The following is a 19,905-nucleotide window of genomic DNA, read 5'->3' as shown; positions in this document are numbered from 1 at the left end:
ACCCTTTTTTACTTCATCAGCTTTTAATCAGATGCTTTTGTTGTTTGGCAACTTTTTTTGTCTCTTAGACTAATCGCAGGGAGATCTGTGAGGGTAGAGAGCATGCTTGTTTGCTAGCTGCTGTATCTCAAAGTCATTGTCTGATATCGCACCCAATAAATATTTACTGAATGGCCAAATGAGTGCACGGTGGGCACCAAATCTTGTAGCTGTTTATTTTCTCCTTTCCTTTGGTGGTTTGGGAGCTCCAGCCTTCCTGATCCTGCTTCTGGCGTATGTGTCCTCATGGCATGCGTGTTGTGTACTAACATTCCCCTGACCATATCTTTCCTTTCTTGACTTCTTCATTTTTAAGTTCCAGTGTGTACTATAAATTCCTGTAGGCCACTCTAAGTCCTTTTGGGAAAGAAATAATCAACACTTGGGTATAAGAGGAGGAAAAGAAAGGGAGAATCAAAGGGGAATGTTAGTGCCTTTAACCAGATGCAGGAGAGATGTTTTCTTTTGCATTGCTTTAATTTTATTTTCATTGTAAGAAGGAAAAAAGATATAAATGTCTCCCCTAATTTGGCAGGAAATACCTCTGAAGAATGTGGGGCCTGTCTCTGCCCTGAGATGTTCTTCCCAGTGGCAGGAGGCGAGGGGTGGGGCTCGGCAGGGCCTCCTGGCCCAGTGGATGGGTGGGCATGGACCCGTGGAAGCTGTCTATGCAGCTCAGTTTCCATCCAGTTGACTTTCCCTCCGGGGAGGGTTTGGGCAGAGTCGGTGGGAGCTTGGTTTTTGGTTTTTGTTTTTGTTTTTCCCTCTAAGAAGGAGAAAAAATGAACTTGTCCTCTTGTGTTGCAGATTCAGTGGTTCTTTCCTTTGACTCCGCTGGACAAACACTAGGCTCAGGTACCAATCCTTCCACCTCTATCCTTTGGGCACGCAGCACTTGGCCACATTTGAAGTGGAGCCTGGTGAGGTTGGGTGAGGGAGGTATCTGGGGAGGGCAGTGGCATACCTCAGAATTGTGGGAAAGTCTTCAACTTTTCTGGGGACTCATGGCCTACAAAGTGGGATGCAACATCCAGAAGATTTTGTCAGTTGCTTTAAAAGTGGGCACTGAAGAGGTTTGGGTAGATGCTCCCTCCTTATTCAGAGTGTTCCAGGTTCGTATAAAGGGTGTGTATTTTCTGAGCACATATCCTGGCCCAGAGAGCGGGGCAGAGAGCCTGAAGAGACCCCAAACTCTGGGTATGCTAGAGTAGGTAATCATCAGAGCTCTCCAGCAAGATATAGCTTCCTGGGAATATACACCATTGCACGTTTACATGGACATCCCATATGCTCAGGTACACACGTCCTCCAGGATGACAACCCATGTGCAGGCCAACATGCTCCCTCTCTTCCTTGTGTCCACATGCAGGACACAGATTGACCTACCCGCACCTCTGACACCACATCAGCCAGGCTCGGTGGAGCTTGGCTCTCCCATGTCTGAGGCAGTTGACCTGCTGCGTATCACTGTGCTGTGGGCAGTGAGCAGAGAGACACGTTACTTTGATTCTTCAACTTGCAGCCATTAGGTTTGCATGGGAGCCCCAGGATGACTTGACTTTGTGAGAAGGACACCTCCGGGTGTCAGGCCTGCATTTTTAGTTGAAGATGGTGGTTCTTGTATGGTGGGTGCTGCCTGCGAGAGACTGCTGGCCTACTGAGGGCAGTTAATCCATTTAGTTGTCCTTGAATGCAGTCGACTGATGTTTCACAAAGCAGCCATGAGGTTCAGGCAGTCGTGGCAATGTGGACAAGGGGAAAGGTGAATTCGGAGAATGTAGTCATGGCTACCATCATTTACTAAGGGCTTACTATGTACCAACGCCATGGTAGGTGCTTTATACACATCTTGTAGGTAGAGAGTGTATCTTTGATAAGGTAAAAGAAACTAATGCTTCAAAAGATAAAGGAACCTGTCTGAGGCCACTCAGATCTCTCTACCTCTGGAGCTCATACTGTCCCCCTTGTGATCTTGCTGTCTCATACCTCATAGGCTTGAGATGTATTCCACCCAGATGTTAAGACATGAGAGATCACTTTCTTTCTTTCTTCTTTCTTTCTTTCTTTCTTTCTTTCTTTCTTTCTTTCTTTCTTTCTTTTTTAAAGATTTTATTTATTTATTCATGATAGACACACACAGAGAGACAGGCAGAGACACAGGCAGAGGGAGGAGCAGGCTCCATGCAGGGAGTCTGACGTGGGACCTCGATCCTGGGACTCCAGGATCACGCCCTGGGTGGAAGGCAGGCACTTAAACCGCTGAGCCACCCAGGCTGCCCAAGAGAGATCACTTTCAGACAGAGTAGACAAATAGAAAGTTTTTATATAGACACAAAAGTTGTATCTATGGGAAAAGAATGATCAATTTTATTACATTAAAGTTAAGAACTTCTCATTCATCAAAAAGACACCATTAAGCAAGTGAAAAGCAATCCAGAACAGAAAAAATATATTTATAACACAAACAGCCAACAGGGGGTGTTTTCCAGAGTGAAGAACTACAAAAAATCAATAGGGATAAGGAAACAACCCATTATCGAAACGAACAAAAGACCTGAGTGGGCGCTTCACAAAGAAGGAAATCCAGAAGGCCAAGAAACTTGTGAAAAGGTGTTTGATGGCATTTTGCATTGCTACCTAGGGAAAGGCAAATTAGGACTACAGTGAGATACCACAGCACCTCTACCAAAATGGCAAAATTAGAAAAACTTGCTATTTCAGTGTCGGTGAGGCTAGTGTACAGTGGAGACTGAGTCTTTACTGGCCAGAGGGTAAGTTGGTTACAGCCCCTGTAGAAAAGACCACATAGTATCTAGCAAAATGTAAATATCCGCATCCCTCATGACCTGGCGTTTCCTCTCATCACTATATTCCCTACATAAACGGATGCTTCTGTAGATACCAGAATATGTGTATAAGATACATGCACAAGAATCTCTCTGGATCATTGAATGCAGCTAATGGCCTGGACCGATGCATTTAGCAGCTATCTGAAGACTCTGAAATATAAATGGTAGCAGACAGATTGGGGGAAAAGACTAGAATTAAAAGTACTGCCATACTGGCAGTGAATTTCTCATTTTTCCTCTGATGTTCCACGTCCTAGACTTAGAGCCCTACATCCAGCAGTGCACATCAGGGCACAACAAGAGGGAATTCCAGAAGACCTCTACTCAGGGCTCTGGGGTGGGGAAGGGGCTCTAAGGCTCAGGCAGAGGGGGAAATCTCAAGAATTATCTGTTCCTCTGTCCTCTGATGCCTTAGTCCCCAGAAAGTCCCATGGTAGTGGTGGTGCTGGTTTCAGTGGCAGCAGTCGGGTCTTCAGGCACCTAAAACTAAAAAAGTAAAGCCTTTCTCTCTGGTCAGAGGAGGTATAATTTCAAGAAGGTGGGGTGAAGTCTTTTTTTTTTTTTTTTTAATGCTTTTCCCCCCCTCTGACTTCCTGCTGATTGGATTTGGGTACAGTTCAGAAAATGTGTAGCAGAATGTGGTAACCAAGATCCCAGCTTTCAGGCCAGAGAACCAAGAAGGGCAGGCTCAAGGAACTGGAAGCTACAAGGAGAAAGCAGAGAGGAAAGAACTCAAGAAAGCAACTGCAGAAAGTTACTTACAACCTTCTGAGCTAACCCCTGAGCTGTACCAGCATGTGTCTGATTCTAACCAACCTACCAAAGACTTTGAGAACTGATCTGAAAGGTAGACCACCACCTAAGACCCAGACTGGACATGGGGTGGCATCCACAGAGGACACACCTGAGTAGGCTTTAAAACTGGAACTGACATTGAAACCACAACCCATGGAAGGCTGGTCAGAACTTGCCACCTAAATCCAGCCTGGTTGAGAATCTGGTAAAACAAAAATCTCAACATTCTCCACTGGATCTATTTATTTATTTTTAAAGATTTATTTATTTATTTTAGGGAGAGAGAATGAGAGAGAAAGAGAGCGTGCACGCCAGCAGGGGGAGGGGCAGAGGGAGAGAGAATCCTTAAGCAGACTCCCTGCTAAGTGCAGAGCCTGATATGGGGCTTGATCCAAGGACCCTGGGATCAGGACCTGAACTGAAATCAAGAGTCCAACACATAAGCCGACAGAGTGGCTTTCCACTGAATTTAAACAGGACCTAGAGTTTCATAACTTCATATTCAAAATAGCCAAGATATAATCCGAAATTACTCATCATGTGAAGAACCAGGAAAATCTCAACAGAGATGTTGGAATAATTTGACAATGACTTTAAAGTAGCTATTACAAAAACGCTTCACACAGTAAGAACAGACAATATTGAAACAAAAAAGATTAAAAAAAAAAAGATTGAAACTGTTAAGCCCTCCCCCTGCCAAAAAAAAAAAAAAAAGATATAAAAAAGAACTAAGTGGAGATAAAGGAAAAAAATACAGTAACTGAAATTTTAAAAAAATATACTTAATAACAAAATAGAGATGAAGAGGAAAGAATCAATAAACTTGAAAGTAAAGCAATAGGAAGTATTCATTGTGAACAACAGAAGAAAAAAAGAGTTAAAAAGTTGAGCAGAGCCTCAGTGACTCGTGGGGCAATACCAGAAGGTTACTGTCTGCCATTGGAGTCCCAGAAGAAGAGGAAAAGAGGCGCTCAAAGGAATAATGGCTAAAGCTCCCCAGATAAGGATAACCCCTCCCCAGGATAAGCCGGGTTTATCCTGCAAATAAATGGAAGGCTGGTTCATCATTCAAAAGTCAGTCAGTGTAGTCTGCCTTGTGCACTAAGGAAGGTAAACTGTATGTTCATGTTGATTGGTGAAGAAAAAACGTTTGACAAAAATTCAACGTCTACTCCTGAGAAAAACTCTCAGTAAACTTAGAAGGGAACTTCTTCAATTGGATATGAGACGTTTCCAAACAACCTATAGCAAACATCATGCTTTCATGGTGAGAGACTGCCCTTCCCCAGAGATCCGGAGCCACTCCTGCAAGTCCTAGCCAGTGCAGTAAGGCAAGAAAAAGGAACGATGAGAATATGGATTGGAAAGGAAGGAATACAACTGACCCTTCTCATAGGTGACATGATTGCCTACATAGAAAAATCTCAAGGAATCTACACACACACACACACACACACACACAAAATCTCCTAGAACTAATAACTGAGTTTAGCAAGATGATGGGATATAAGATCAAAACATGAAAAATTAATTGTATTTCTGTATGCTAGCAATGAATACATAAAAATAAAAATAATTTAAAAAATTAACAGTATAGGATGCCTGGGTGCTCAGTGGTTGAGCATCTGCCTTTGGCTCAGGTCATGACCCTGGGGTCCTGGGATCAAGTCCACATCAGGGAGCCAGCCTCTCCCTCTGCCTATGTCTCTGCTTCTCTCTGTGTCTCTCATGAATAAATAAATAAAATCTTAAAAAAATAAAAAATTAATAGTAGCCCCTCTCCAAACCAAAATACTTATGTATTAACCTAATGGAACATGTATGGGAGCTGTGCACTCGAAGTTGTTCCTCTTCCATTTGTTCGTCCCCCTCCACCCCAGCGTTCAAGCCACAGCCCTGGAAACCACTTTGTTGCCTGTCTTTTCTCCCTTTCTCACTTTTTCTGTCTTTTCGGGGTGTTCTTGTCCAGCCTTTCTCTAGCAGCTCTGTCCAAGGTACCATCCTCTCTTTCCTGGGTAAGGAAACATCTATTGGTCTCCCTGCTCATTGGTTGCCCTCCCAGTAGTCTATTCTCTGCACTGTAGCCAGAATGATCTTTTAAAATGTAGATCGGACATATCTTGTTCCCACTGAAAGCTGTCTGCTGACTTCATAATGCACTTAAAATAAAGTCCAAACTCCATGACCTGCAGAGTCCAACTTGCTGCCTCCCACTTCGGTTTCTCTTGAATTATCACAACACTTGCGTGTATGTCCATTTTGTCCCTCCCTGCCCTGAAGCCACGTTGACATTCCTGAGTCCGTGAATATGCCAGGCCCTTTCCTGCACCAGGGCCTTTGTGCTCAGTGTCTCCTCTACCTAGAGTGCTTTACCCCTGCTTTACGTGACTGTCCCAGGTGTGTGTTCACATGTCCTCTCTGCAGGGAGGTCTTCTGGCACCTTTACTGCACCTAAAGTAGTCTGCCCTCTTGACACCCAGTCCTTCTCTAAGAAGATATGTCTTTATTTCTTCTTTGCACTCATCCTTACTTCAAATTATCTGCTATTTACTTGCATACTGTCAATCTCCCCCAGTAGAATTTGGCAGGGACCTTGCTGGTCTTGGTCATCACTGTGTCCCTGGTACTAAGAGAATAGTACCTGGCACATAGTAGGCACTCAGTAAATATGTGTTGAATGAAGAGTAGAAAAATAGAAATGGTAATGTCCATGATGCAATACGTACTTAAGGATTACGTTGAAAAAAAGGCACATCTATATAGTGGAATACTGGATAGTCACTAAAAATGATAATACAATTTAATTTTTATTGACACAGAAGATGTTGAGGATATTGTTGAGTGAGCAAAAACAGGAACAAAGAGCATGTATACTAAGGCCATGGCCTTCTAGTAAAATTATATATGCATAGTCACACATGTATTTATGGAAAAAGATTTCTGGGAAGATATTCACCAACATATTTGCAGCAATTAACTTTAGGTTATGAGAATTTCAAATGATTCTTCGTTCTTTGAAAATCCAAATGTAAAAAAATTATTATGTGGTTAATAAATAGCATGTGTTAAAAAATAAATAAATAAATAGCATGTGTTAATCCCATAACTGGGAAAAAAGAAAATGATTTTTGTTTGGAGAGAGGGACTGTCTTATTTTCTTTTAATTTTTTTTTAAATTTTTATTTATTTATGATAGTCACAGAGAGAAAGAGAGGCAAAGACACAGGCAGAGGGAGAAGCAGGCTCCATGCACCGGGAGCCCGACGTGGGACTCGATCCCGGGCCTCCAGGATCGCGCCCTGGGCCAAAGGCAGGCGCCAAACCGCTGCGCCACCTAGGGATCCCGGGACTGTCTTATTTTAAATAATAATTGTTTGGTGATTATTTGTCCTTATCTACCCTAGTAGGTGGTAAGCTCCATGAAGTTTGAGATATGAACTACAGAGTGAGCCATTTTTGCTCTCTCTTGTCCCAGCTGCTCTTTTTGACATGTCGTCCGCCAAAATTCTCCTGCAGCTTCACTCGAGATGCCCTAGTCTGGACACAACTTGCTAGAATAGAGCTGAAATCACTGGATGCCTTGCTCTGGGCATTGCTGTTTCCCCAGGACAGAGGGGAAATAGGTGCATGACCCCTTTGCTTCCATTGGCTGGGCTGGGGCTTCTGCCTCCCAGTTGAGGTTCCACTTTCCATTGGCGCCAAGTGTGACACACTGGAGAAGAGCTATGCTGTGCTCGGATGGAGGGGACACAGTCCCAGGGGACCACGACTTATCAGGAGCTTCTCACAAGGCCTCTCTCCTCCCCATACCAATGTGCACCATTTAGGATGGGATTTCAGTTTGTGAACTTCTAAGTTATTTTACTGGGTCACTTAATTTAGTCTAGGTCAGTGAATTTTTCTGTGTTTTTTTTTATAATACTGCTTTTCCTATTTTAGTTTGTCTTTGATTAATTGATCCTCCATTATGATTTATTTCCCTGACTTGAGATGATGTGTGGGAGCTGTTTGCATTTTGGCCAACCCCTCTGGGCTTTTGTTGACTCCCATGATTCATGGGCAGGTTGGGGGGGTGCATGGCTAGGGCTTTTTTGACACCACCCTGGGGCAGAGGGGTGGAGGTAATAGATAACTGCCCTCCAAGCAGCTGTTCTCTTAATATGCAGGTCTGCTGTTGTGGCCTCGAAGAGTCAGCGTGGCATAATTTAAAGAAAAGAAGCTTTATAGTCAGACCTGGGTTGGTTCAGCTGGTCCACTTACTGGTTGGGGATTTTGAACACGTGATCTCTGCTCTTTAAGCCTCTGTTCTCTCATCTGTAGAGTGGAGCCAGTGCCTGCCCCTTTGGGCCATGAGATTAAATAGAGAGTGTAGGTAAAATACGGATAGCAGCGAGAGTACACAGTGGGTGCTCGATAAGCTATCATTCCCCTCACTTTTTCCCTTTCATGTCTGACAGTCCATTTGCTACTCTTGCCAATCTTCTCCTTTACCCACGCCATGACATATATTACTTATATTTAATATAGTATAGGACTTTTATCAGAGACTGTGAAATGCCATTCCTTTGGAAATGAGAGACCTATTTCAGTGAGGGTAGGTCCTCATTCCATTATCCTTTAGCCCTTGGCACATAGTAATTTATTGTAGCTCAGAGATTGGAACCAAAGACGACTCGTTTAGAGAAAATCTGGCTGCAGAGCCTCTTCTTTTTGGCGGTCGGAGTTTTCTTGCCTGTTGGCCTGCCCTGTCTGTCTGGCTTGTGTGCATTCCAATATGAAGCACTGCAGTTTTTCTGATAGAATGAAGTCCATATTTTTATCCTGTAAACTAAACTTTATATATCTTAATAGTGTTCCTCAAACTGGTCTTCATGGGAAATGTTTGCTGATATCATCAGCAGCTGTTAGTTAATAAACATCTGTGTTGTGCAGATTATAGGGACAGTTGGTGGGAATTTGTGGTGATTCTTTAGAATGAAAAAGGGATGGGGGTCTCTGGAGACCAAAATGCCAGTCGTACAGTTGGCTCATGATGTGTACCTGTATTCCCAGAAATTGCATTCTGGGGCTCACTGGCCTGATGATGAGGCTAGGGTAGGATACTTGGCTTGGGGAACTTTGAGGGAGGTCTCCCTTCGTCCTAGAATAGGATCTCGCAGTTTAGTGCAATGCTCCTGGCTCTTTACACGTGAGAGCAGAAGTTGAGAATGATACTATTTGTACACTACCCTAAAATAAACAGGAGGGGACTTAGGATTATCTAAAGTGCGTGTTATGAAAGCATTTATAATTTTGTTTACAGAATCATGAACAAAATGAAATACAAAGTATTATGCACTACATTAAATACCAAATTGCTGTAAAACACAAACATTTTCCAAAAAAATTTTTTAAAGATTTTATTTATTTATTCATGAGAGACACACACAGAGAGAGAAGGAGACAGAGACACAGGCAGAGGGAGAAGCAGGCTCCATGCAGGGAGCCCAGTGCGGGACCTGATCCCAGGTCTCCAGGATCACACCTCAGGCCGAAGGCGGCGCTAAACCTCTAAGCCACCAGGGCTGCCCACATTTTCAAATTTTTAAGTGAAAAGCTTGTGTTTGTTTCAGTGTCCATAATTTCTTATATCAAGGTTTATGCCTTAGAGCTCATCAGTTTTCCTGAATATTACATATATGCTTGAAAAGAATGTGCTTTCTCTACTCGTTGGGTTTATATCAGTTCAACTCTATTAATTGTTCTGTTCAGGTCTTTTGAATTCTCACTGACTCTGTGAACCTGGTTTTTCAATGCTTCTTGTGTTTCCCATTATGATGGCAGGAAACATATTGTATATTTCTCCTTGTAATTTCATTAATTTTGTCCTACAGAGAGAGAGGTTTCATCACTAGGCACGTATACATGTCAGTGCATGGCCTTCTTTTGTTTCTTTCCAGCTTCTGAACCTTCTAGGAATTTGCCTGAGCTCAGAACATCGACTTGGTCCTTTGGAATGGCAGCAGAAGAGTTAATGGTTAATTTCAAAGACCGTGGGCATCTGAAAAAGCACCGTCTGTGTACATTCACAGGTCTGATGTGGTACAGGTGCAGGAGGAGAGCAGAGATTTGCATTATCCATACCACTTCCCCCCTGGAGCCTGGCAAAGGACACACGTGTGCTCCTTGGTCAGGCATTTTTATAATGCTGAGCTTTGCAGCCTGGCTAAGGCAGGAAGCCCAAACCACTAGACTAAACATCTCTCCTTCACTGCATATCTGTGGGCTTGCTGCTTTGACACCTGAGGAGAGGGTACCTTCAGGCACTGGGGGTGGGGGGCTGTCTATGCACATCAGCCTACATTGTACCTGGCTGACTTGCGAGTCCTAGAGTCTTCTATAGTTACTGCAGATTTGGCATCAGTGGACTGACAGTGAGACCCAGGCTTTACTGCCAGATTCCCCAGACATGAACTGACCCTGAAGAGTTGGTACACTCAAAATAGCATTTCCGTTGTCTAAGCTGAATTCACATCCAACTTCAAAAACACATTTGCATACAGTGAGATGTCCTGGGATCTGCAGCCTTGCCCAAATCCGACAGTAAGAAATTCTGCTCCTGTGTCCAAGAGCTTTATGCCTCTGCCTTCCTGACTGCTTTCTATTCTGGTTTACATTTTCTGAAGATTAGACTTAAGCTTTCCTGCCGGTTGGGGAACTGGACACAGAACAGATCACCAGTAACCAGCTGATGAATATGAGAGTGTGGTGCCTGTCAGGTCAGATCCCTGGCTGTGCTGGAAATGGGGTAGTCACTCAGGAGCCTCAGAAAGTCTTTGTGGATAAAGTTAAGTTTTCAGCTTTTATAAATGACAGGAGGGAATTACATTGGCAAATATGGAGCCTTTGAAAGGGAGCCTCACAGTAAAAGCCAGAAACCAAAATGGGAGAAGCGGGGTCTACGAAGAGCCAGGGCAGGCTCTCTAAGGGCCGGTGACCATGATGTAATTAGCTGGGAGCACTGGGAGCCAGAAATGGCCCAAGCTCAGTAAAAGGTGGTCAGGCTATTGATAGGTAGATGCAGCTACTGCCACCACCATTGGTGCACAATCATTGTTTCTCCTGGCATCAAGGGGTGGAAGAAGACAAGGAACCCAAGTCTTAGGGCTACTCACTAGGCTCTCTTGGTCATTTGGTCACTCCATGCATTCTTCCATTTGTTTAGCACGTCCATGGAATACCAATCCCTTAAAAAAAAAAAAAAAAGAATACCAACCCCTATGTCAGACCCTATATGAGATACAGATAGTTAGGATTGTTTAATTGCAAGCAACAGAAACTGAAGCTGACTAACTTAAAAGGAATTTACTGGAAGGGCATGGGTACCCATAGTCAAGTTAAATGTCAACCAGCTGGCCCTCCAAAAGGACATAAAGGGCAGTGCCAGAAATCTAGGTTACAACAAATGGTCCATTTCTTCAGCACCCTGTTTTACTGCCTGGTGCCACTTAGTTTAAGAGAGAGAGTCCAACTAACCTAGCTTTTGTCAAGTGGCTCCAGTCTGGGCAGGCAAATCCTGTTGACAGTCTCACCACTTGCCTGCAGTAGGAGAAGGATGGTTCCTTAAAAGAAATTCAAGGGGCTTGTTTCCAGAGGAGGACAGAAGGACCGGAGGACAACTTTGTTGATGCTCTAGCACGGTGTTAGAGGAACATGTAAGAGGGGGCGCAACCTGGGCAGGAGGGTACATTTGAAAGATGTACATTTGAAGTGAAAGAGAGTACATTCAAACTAGAGTCTAAAGGATAAGCAGGGATTAACCAAGTAGAGAGGTGAGGAGACATTTCAGACAGGAAAAAACTGTTTCTTAGAAAAACTCTTATGTTGAGACAGCTCATGGCTCATTCAGGGACCTGAAAGAAAGCTGGAGAGGCCTGAGCAGAGAGCACAGTGGGGAAAATAGTGTAAGATGGAGATGGAAAGGTAGGTAAAGGCCAAGCCATGAAGGCCCTCATGGCACTACAGGAGTACCTGTTAGATTGTGCTTTGGTGACAACTGTCTTGAAGGATGAGTGGGCATTTGCCAAGTCAGCAGGTGAGTGAGGGCATTGCAAATAGAGGGAACATTGTCTGCAGTAGCTCTCAGGTAGCAAGGCTGCCCAAAGGGGAGTGGCAGAGGGTGAGGCCAGGGGGACAGGTACAGGCAGATGAAGAGCTTGCCACATGGCCTAAGCAGCAGCGCAGATCCCGCAAAAGCAGTGACCATGATATAGGGAAGAGGATCTGTATTTAGAAATGAGAGAAGGTACACTAAACATGTCTTTCCCGAAGAACTGAATGGCAATGGCACTAGCAAATGAAACAAACCAAAAAGTAGGGTGCAGTGACACCTGGGTGGCTCAGCGGTTGAGCATCTGCCTTCGGCCCAGGGCATGATTCCAGGTTCTGGGATCGAGTCCCGCATGGGGCTCCCTGCGAGGAGACTGCTTCTCCCTCTGCCTGTGTCTCTGCCTCTCTCTGTGTCTCTCGTGAATAAATAAATAACATTAAAAAAAAGTAGGTTGGGGGATCACTGGGTAGCTCAGCGGTTTAGCACCTGCCTTTGGCCCACGGCGCGATCCTGGAGTCCTGGGATTGAGTTCCGTGTGGGGCTCTCGGCATGGAGCCCGCTTCTCCCTCCTCCTGTGTCTCTGCCTCTCTCTGTCTGTCATAAATAAATACATCTTTTAAAAAAAAAAAAAGGGTGCAGATAAGTCTGATTTGTAGCATTTTGAGTTTGAGGCGACTGTGGGTTATTTAGAGCAATGTGTAGGAAATAACCAGTGTGGAAATGGGTTGGGAATAATGTTTTGAGTGAGGGGAAAAGCATGTATGAAGGCCTGGAGATGGTAAAGATACTTTGGAGGAAAATAAAGTAGCTCAGTCTGGCCAGAGCATAGAATTTGGCAGGGGCAGAGTGGGGGTGATGCAGGGACTCCAAAAGTAAAATTGAAATGGTCTCTATAGGTCAGATCCTGAAGGACCTTATGAACCAAGAGACCGAGATACATTCTTAGAACAATAGTGGTCATTCAGAGGTTCTAAGCAGACATATGACATAACCACATTTATCCTATAGAAAGGTAGCTCTGGTCACATCAGGAAGAGTCTTTGATAGGAATAAGACAGGAGGCAGGTAATCCAAATGAGAGGTGAAGCTGGCTTTTTAGTCAGCGATAGTAAAAATGGACAAAGGTAAATGGGTTTGAGATCTACTTAGAAGATGAAATTAAAAGAACACAGTAGTTCATGCATCCCGATGTTTATAGCAGCATTATCTACAATAGCCAAATTATGGAGACAGCCCAAGTGTCCCATCAATTGATGAATGGATAAAGAAGATGTGGTGTGTATACAATGGAAAATTACTCAGCCATAAAAAAGATGAAACCTTGCCATTTGCAAGGATGTGGACAGAGCTAGAGAGTATTAGGGTAAGTGAAATAAGTCAGTCAGAGAAAGGCAAATACCATGATTTTATGTGTAGAATTTAAGAAACAAAAGAAATGAGCCAAGGAGGAAAAAGAGAGAGAGAGAGGCAAACCAAGAAACAGACTCTTAACTACAGAGAATAAACTGGCTACCAGAGGAGAGGTGGGTGGGGGAGGTGGGGGAAATAGAGGACGGGATTAAGGAGTGCACTTGTCACGAGGAGCACCAGGTGAGGAATGAAGTGTTGAATCACTGTACTGTACCCTGAAACTAATATTACACTATATGTTAACTAACTGGAATTTAAATAGAAACTTTTTTTTAAAAAAAGGACATGGTAATTAAGTAAGAAGGAAACAGGAATCAAGGAATTCTCTCAGGTTTCAAGCTCAGGAGCTGGGTGAATAGTGGTACCATTCATTAAGCCAGGGACTACAGGAGGAGAACCAGGTTCTGCACATGTGAGAGTGGTGAAAGAGAACTCTGTGTGAGGCAGCCTGAGTTTCAGGTGTCTGTAGGAAGTGGAAATGTCCAGCAGACAGCTGGGTATACAAGTCTGGAGCTCAGGAAACAGTATGTGACTGAAGACTGAGACTAAAGTCCACTTTGCCTCTGATCTTAACCCTACAGAGCTTAAAAGCAGGCCTTGAAAGGAGCAAACGTACTAAGTAATTTAACTGCACCTCAAAAATAAATAAGGAATGCACAAATATCCTGCACCCAACAAAGTAAAATTCACATGGCTGGCATCCAATCAACCAAGCTCACCTGAAACTAATACAATACTCTGTTAACTATACTGGAATAAAATAAAAAGTGTAAGGGTGTCTGGCTGGCTCAGTCAGTAGAGCATGTGACTCTTGATCTTGGGGTTGTGAGATCTCATGATCTCGGGGTTGTGGTGCCTACACCGTGTTGGGTGTAGAGATTACTTAAGGAAAAATCTTTGAAAAATTTAAATTAAATCAAAAACTTAAAATAAATAAAGAATGACCAGGCAATTCAGAAAAGCATGAAAATACAACCCATAATGAGGAGAAAAAACAATCAATAGAAATAGGCCTAGAGGGCGCCTAGGTTGCTCAGTCAGTTAAGCATCTGCCTTTGGCTCAGGTCACAATCCCAGGGTTCCGGGATCGAGTCTTGCATTGGGCTCCTGCTCGGCAGGCAGTCTGCTGCTCCTCTACCTGGTCCCCCCGGTCGTGTGTGCGCACTCTCTCTCTCATGCGTGCTTTCTCTCTCTCAAATAAATAAATAAATTATTTTTAAAAATTAAAAATTAAAAAAAAATTTAATTTTAAATTAATTTTAAAATAAATAATTTTTAAAAAATTATTAAATAAAAGAAATGGGCCTAGTGATAATGCAAAGGGTGGAATTAGTAGGCAAAGACATTGAAACATGTATCTTCAAGAAGGTAGAAGAAAATATGGCAATATTAAGGAAAGACATATAAGATATAAAAAAGAAATACAGAGATTTAAAAATAGTGTTTGAGATGAAGAATATACTGAATGGGTAAACAGCCAATTAGACACTCCAGAAGATAAGAGTAGTGAGCTAGAAGATACTTCAATAGGATTACCTAAAATAAAATACAGAGAGCAAAATTACTGGGAAAAAAAAATTGACAGCATCAGTGACTGGTGGGATGTCAAGCAGACTAATACTGTGTCATTGAAAGAGAGAGCAGACATTTTGAAGAAGTCATGGCCAGAAAATTTTCAAATTTGATTAAAACCATAAACCCATAGATCCAAGAATCTTCAGTGAACCCCAAACATAAGAAAGGTGATGAAAACTGCACCACAGCACTTCGTAAGTACTCTCTGGTCATGTCTGAGGGAAGTTGGCATTTGAGAGGAAAAGTGGCCTCCCATTGAGAGCTGCAGGAAAAGCAAGGTCTTGCAGGGCAGAGCAAGGCTTCGGTCTGCTGGGAAGTAGAGGGAGGTAAGCCAGAGGACATTCTAGAAAGATTTTATTTTATTTTTTTAAAGCTTTAAAAAATTTATTTATTCAGGAAAGACAGAGAGAGAGGTGGAGATGTAGGCAGAGGGAGAAGCAGGCTCCCTGCAGGGAGCCTGATGCGGGAGTCCATCCCAGGACTCTGGGATCATGACCTGAGCCAAAGGCAGATGCTCAACTACTGAGCCACCCAGGCACCCCTTTAGAAAGATTTTAAAAGGAAGGTTGGTGAGGGAAGAAAAACCCACAGCAGAATGAGGGTGAAGGGAAAACAGTCTACCGCCCATTTTAACAGTGGCCCATTTGACGTAGGCGTGGCCACACCTATTGTACCTGGGAGATGAAGCTAGCTCTAAGTTTTCCAAAGACTTCCTATGTCCCGAGACCCTGCCTTTGTTCAGGACCGCCCATTCCTTCTTCTGGTAAATGCTCCCAACCACATGTGTCATGTGGGAATCATAATTTTTTACAACCCTGTCTCCTGTCGCTGTGATTAGAGCAGGTGTGAGGAACGAATGCACACTAGGCCATTTGGGCCCTTCCTGGGAGTTTTGCTATCAGGAGCAGAGAGACTGAGTCCCTTTCTACGCTTTGGTTGTGTGAACCATTAAATTGCTCTTTCTGCCTTAATTAGTACAACCAGGATATTGCACATTCAAGACACATCAGGGAATAATCAAAGCCAACATCATTTTGTTTCCCCATGTCCCCTTAAAATGTTTTCAGTGTGGGAGGTCCGGAGAATCTTTTTGATACCGCTGAGGTAATAAAAATCCCATGGTCACATTGAGTCACCAATTCCAAAATTAGAGTATCCAGCCTTATGTAATAGCCATAGCTTTCAATTCATTCAAAGCTCCAGTGACTTTTCCCCTCCCTGCACTTAGGGCTTCGTACCAGCAGGTGCCTGCCCCTGGGAAGGAGGTGTGCCCTGCTTGGCGTTCTCCTGCCACTCCTCCCCAGATGCTGGCTGTAGTTTCTGACCTCTCTAGAATCGGTGGGGAATGGAGAGAGAGGGTGTGAGCAGAAAAGACATAAGATCCTGTTAGCACTGTCTCAACTGTTGAGTGTTTAAGGCTAATGCTTGTGAGATGCTCTGGTAGGCATTTTGGAGACCTTCTGTGCAGTTCCCCTGATGGGGGTAATGCACTCACCAAAACCTCGTCACTCCTTCTGCAGCTTCTGGGACTACCACTGTCTTTCCACTGAGGGAACTGCTGAGGCCCTGGCTACCCCCTGGACAGATGTTTTGGAAGGGACCTAGAACAAACCCATACTAGCTCATTCACACATCCTTTTCTACAACAAATTCTGGGCGTGGAGACCGGTTCTAATGCAGCTCTCCTTCGCATCCAGCCCATCTTGTGTCCTTTTACACTTGTCAGATGGAAGTCAGGCCCCTGGAAGTCCACCATGTTCCCTATTATTTAAGGCTCAATGTTAAGCTTCCCTCACAAGGAGTGAGGGACAGACAAGTCCTACTCGTTCTGCCTCTTAAGTGAAATGGTGTCCATAGCACTACCCTCTCCAGGGAAGTTGTTCGAATCCTCTGTCCTTAATTTCTCATAGCCAGTTACTTTTATATTTGAGGTAGGGAGGGCCTTTTGAATTACATAGCAAGCTTTCAGATATTTCCCTTAAAAATTTACATCTCAGTCTAGAACCTCACCTTAGTGCCTGAGATTTCTCATCCCGGAGTCTTGCCTGAAATACCCTTTTTTGTTTTAAAAAGAGAGAGCACAAATGAGCAAGGGGGTGGGGAGGGGCAGAGGGAGAGGGAGACAGAGAATCCTAAGCAGGCTCCACACCCAGTGCAGAGCCTGACTCGGGGCTGTATCTCACAACTCAGCCAAAATCAAGGGTTGGACACTTAACGGACTGAGCCACCCAGGTACCCCTCAAATGCTCTCATTAGCATCTTCTTAGACTAATTTGATTTGCATATATGACCATCGTGACCAAATAATCTTGGTAATAACTATCAACAGATATTTATGGATCACCTACTATTGTAGCCATGAAAGAGAGTCGCTTCCAGTCCTCATGGGCTGCCAGTCTAGGACAGGGTTTATAAACTGTTAGCCCACAGGCTGAATCCTGCCCATGGACACATTTTGGGTAACTTTCATAATCTTTAAAATTTTCTTGAATCTATTGCTAATAGTTACGCATTGAGAAGTTTTACCTTAAAAGATCCAGATTCTTGAATTAAAAAAAAAAATTAGAAGATGGCAGTGCTGGGCCTGCATCACTGACTGCCGTTGTTAGCTGGTGCTGGTGGAGGCTCCCCTTTTGGCAGGGCATGGAGTCTCCAGATGGGCTCCAATCCGCTCGGCTCTGTGACCCAAAGGCAATGTCAGTTGCCATTTATCATTGTTGGGCTCACACAATTACCTTTCCTTAAATTACAGAGTAAAGTGAAACATCTCTGGTACTCCTGTCTCTTAACAAAAGAGAGAAAACAACAGTCAAAGAGAGCCATGAAGAGAGTATCTTTAGAAATGCAAAGAGTTCTTATCTATTTAAAATGCAGTTAGTACATATTTGTATAAAACCAAATTTAAGGTGCCACTGGAAAATAATCGATAGATATCATTGTGGCTACTGTACAAAAATGAAGAGTGAAAACAAAAGACATTTCAACCGGATTTGTTTTTAATGCAACTGAAATTAGTAGTATGAGTTACTGTGGGAGAGTATCATATTCCCCCCCCCTTCTCCCTTCATTTGGGTTATGTTCTTGCTTGGCCCTGACATCTGAATTTGCAACGAGGGGAAACATTCTTTGGTGTCCCTGGAAGGGAGCAGCCAAAGCATGGATTCACTCTATGTCCAAGGAAGTGTTAGCTCAGGTCTGAGGAGCAGTAGCAGGCTAGTTGCCCCAAGGTTATGACCACATGGGGGAGAAGCAACAGGTGTGGGCAAGTTAATGATTTTTTTTTTACGGAATGATAAATAGGATTGTTGAAAGAGTATTAACCTTTGAAACCAAGCCTTTTTGCGAATTTTGTTTTCGATTTATTTTTAAAATTAAAGCCTTTTTTCCCCCCTTACTGACTTTTAGAAGTTCCTGATATATTAAGCAAAATCTCTCATCCATCTATCTGAGTTGGAGCAAAAGCAGAGTTATTTTGAGGAAAGGCATTGACTGCTCAAGTGTATTCTCCTGGGAGGCCAGCTTCTGTTGGGCTGTATGTCCTAGCTGATAGCTTCAGTTTTAAGAAGAGGAATTACTCTCCTACTACAGCTCTGCTGCTTAAGAAAGAGTACAAATCTGGGCCTTACTTGGCCTTGCAGAATGGCTCCTGTGAGGTACTTGCTATTATGTGTAACGTCCTTCTCTTGGCCCATTGTTGCTTATTAAAGACTGAGTTCCCCCAAAGCCTTGCTGCATGGTCTTTTCCATTTAGTTGTTTGGTCCTGGTGTTCTGTTTTACCTTCAGGTGAAGCCAGGCTCACTGAGAACTGCATTCATAGACTGCCTTGTTTTGATGTAGTCACTCTACACACACACACACACACACACACACACACACACACACACCTTGAAATCATTGAACAAAGATATAAGAAATAATCTTAAGACATTTCTCAAGGCTTAGTCGCAGGAATAGCTGTGATTCTCCTGGTTTATATATGAACACTGTAAACCATTTTATCAGTGCTTTGCATTTAGCTTTAGCTATGAGAAATCTTGGGGGTACATCTATAATCATCCCCTAGCAAGCATATAGGACCTTATAGGTCATCTGATTTTGGAATTCTCATCCTGGCTGTGTTTTACTATTTTTCTTGTGCTTCTTTCCCCTTTGGTCCCAGATATCTTCTTTTTAATAATCTTATACTTCATCAACTTTGTAAGACTGCTTCAACTTCACTTTAGGATGAGGCAAGACATAAAGGACTTAAACTCTTAATGATTTATCATTTGCAGTAAACATCCTACAACTTAATTTTAGATGTTGTTTTAAATTTCCTGTCCTTTATGTAATCAGATATGTCAGCTCTTTGTGGTTGTCATGTAGAAGAAGGGATCATGGCTATGGATTTGAAGACCCCTTGGCTTCCAAGTCTTCATAGTGAACATAGCTGCTTCAGCAAAAAATTATGATTAGAACTTAGAGGAAGCAGAGACTGCTTCTGGCCCTATTACTTCTGGGGGTCTGGTTTTGTGGTTTAAGTAAATTTTAGTCAAGTACCACATTTAAACAGGAAGGCAGTTACATGCCAGCTAGGACTGCTGGCCTAGAGGGTCTGGGAAACACCTGGCATTGAACCTGGTCCTTCAATAAACAGGTGTTCAGCATGACTTAAATTTAATCATGGCTTATGTATTTGGGTCTGTTCCTTGAGCAGGTGTCTGTCCCCATGGTCTATGTCTGGGGAATAATACAGTTTGCTAGTGTCAACAGTGGCTTGACTTCAACGACATTTTCTGGTTTTCTTTTTCAGAGTATGATCGGTTGGGTTTCCTCCTGAAGCTGGACTCTAAACTGTGAGTAGAATGAGAAAGTGCCTTGACTCTGTGTTAGAGACATCTGTGGGAGCTGGGGTCCAGCTTCAAAGGCTCACCTCCTCAGCCCTGTGTTTGTTGTGGGACTCCCTGGGGTCTCCAGCCTAGTCAGCTGACTCTTAGAGCATGTTGCGGTTTGCAGGGGCCCAGAGAGGATGGGATTGTAGGTGCAAACATAAAACCTTCAATTTGGCTGGTACAGGCAGCTCCGTACACAAGGAGCCACTGCCGGCTTTGAGGAAGAAGGAGGCCTTTGGAAAGGCTTTTGCAGTAGGAAGCAGTACCTCACGAAGA

General features: G+C 43.5%; 1 protein-coding gene across 9 annotated transcripts in view; it reads left to right on the top strand.

Annotated features, from left to right (window-relative positions):
• ST3GAL3 (ST3 beta-galactoside alpha-2,3-sialyltransferase 3) overlaps positions 1 to 19,905 on the top strand; it is a 198,327-nt gene that overhangs the window by 78,963 nt on the left and 99,459 nt on the right. For 5 of the 9 annotated variants that reach the window (XM_072724229.1, XM_072724227.1, XM_025992030.2 and 2 more), the window contains 2 exons: positions 847 to 894; positions 19,551 to 19,593. In XM_072724229.1, coding sequence (XP_072580330.1) covers positions 847 to 894; positions 19,551 to 19,593 — 91 coding nt within the window. The remainder of the gene's footprint in view (positions 1 to 846; positions 895 to 19,550; positions 19,594 to 19,905) is intronic. The other 4 variants (XM_072724231.1, XM_072724228.1, XM_072724234.1 and 1 more) reach the window with 1 other exon arrangement.

The sequence above is a fragment of the Vulpes vulpes genome, chromosome 10, assembly GCF_048418805.1.
Source record: "Vulpes vulpes isolate BD-2025 chromosome 10, VulVul3, whole genome shotgun sequence".
NCBI classification, from domain to species: domain Eukaryota; kingdom Metazoa; phylum Chordata; class Mammalia; order Carnivora; family Canidae; genus Vulpes; species Vulpes vulpes.
This window is presented reverse-complemented; position numbering and strand designations above follow the sequence as displayed.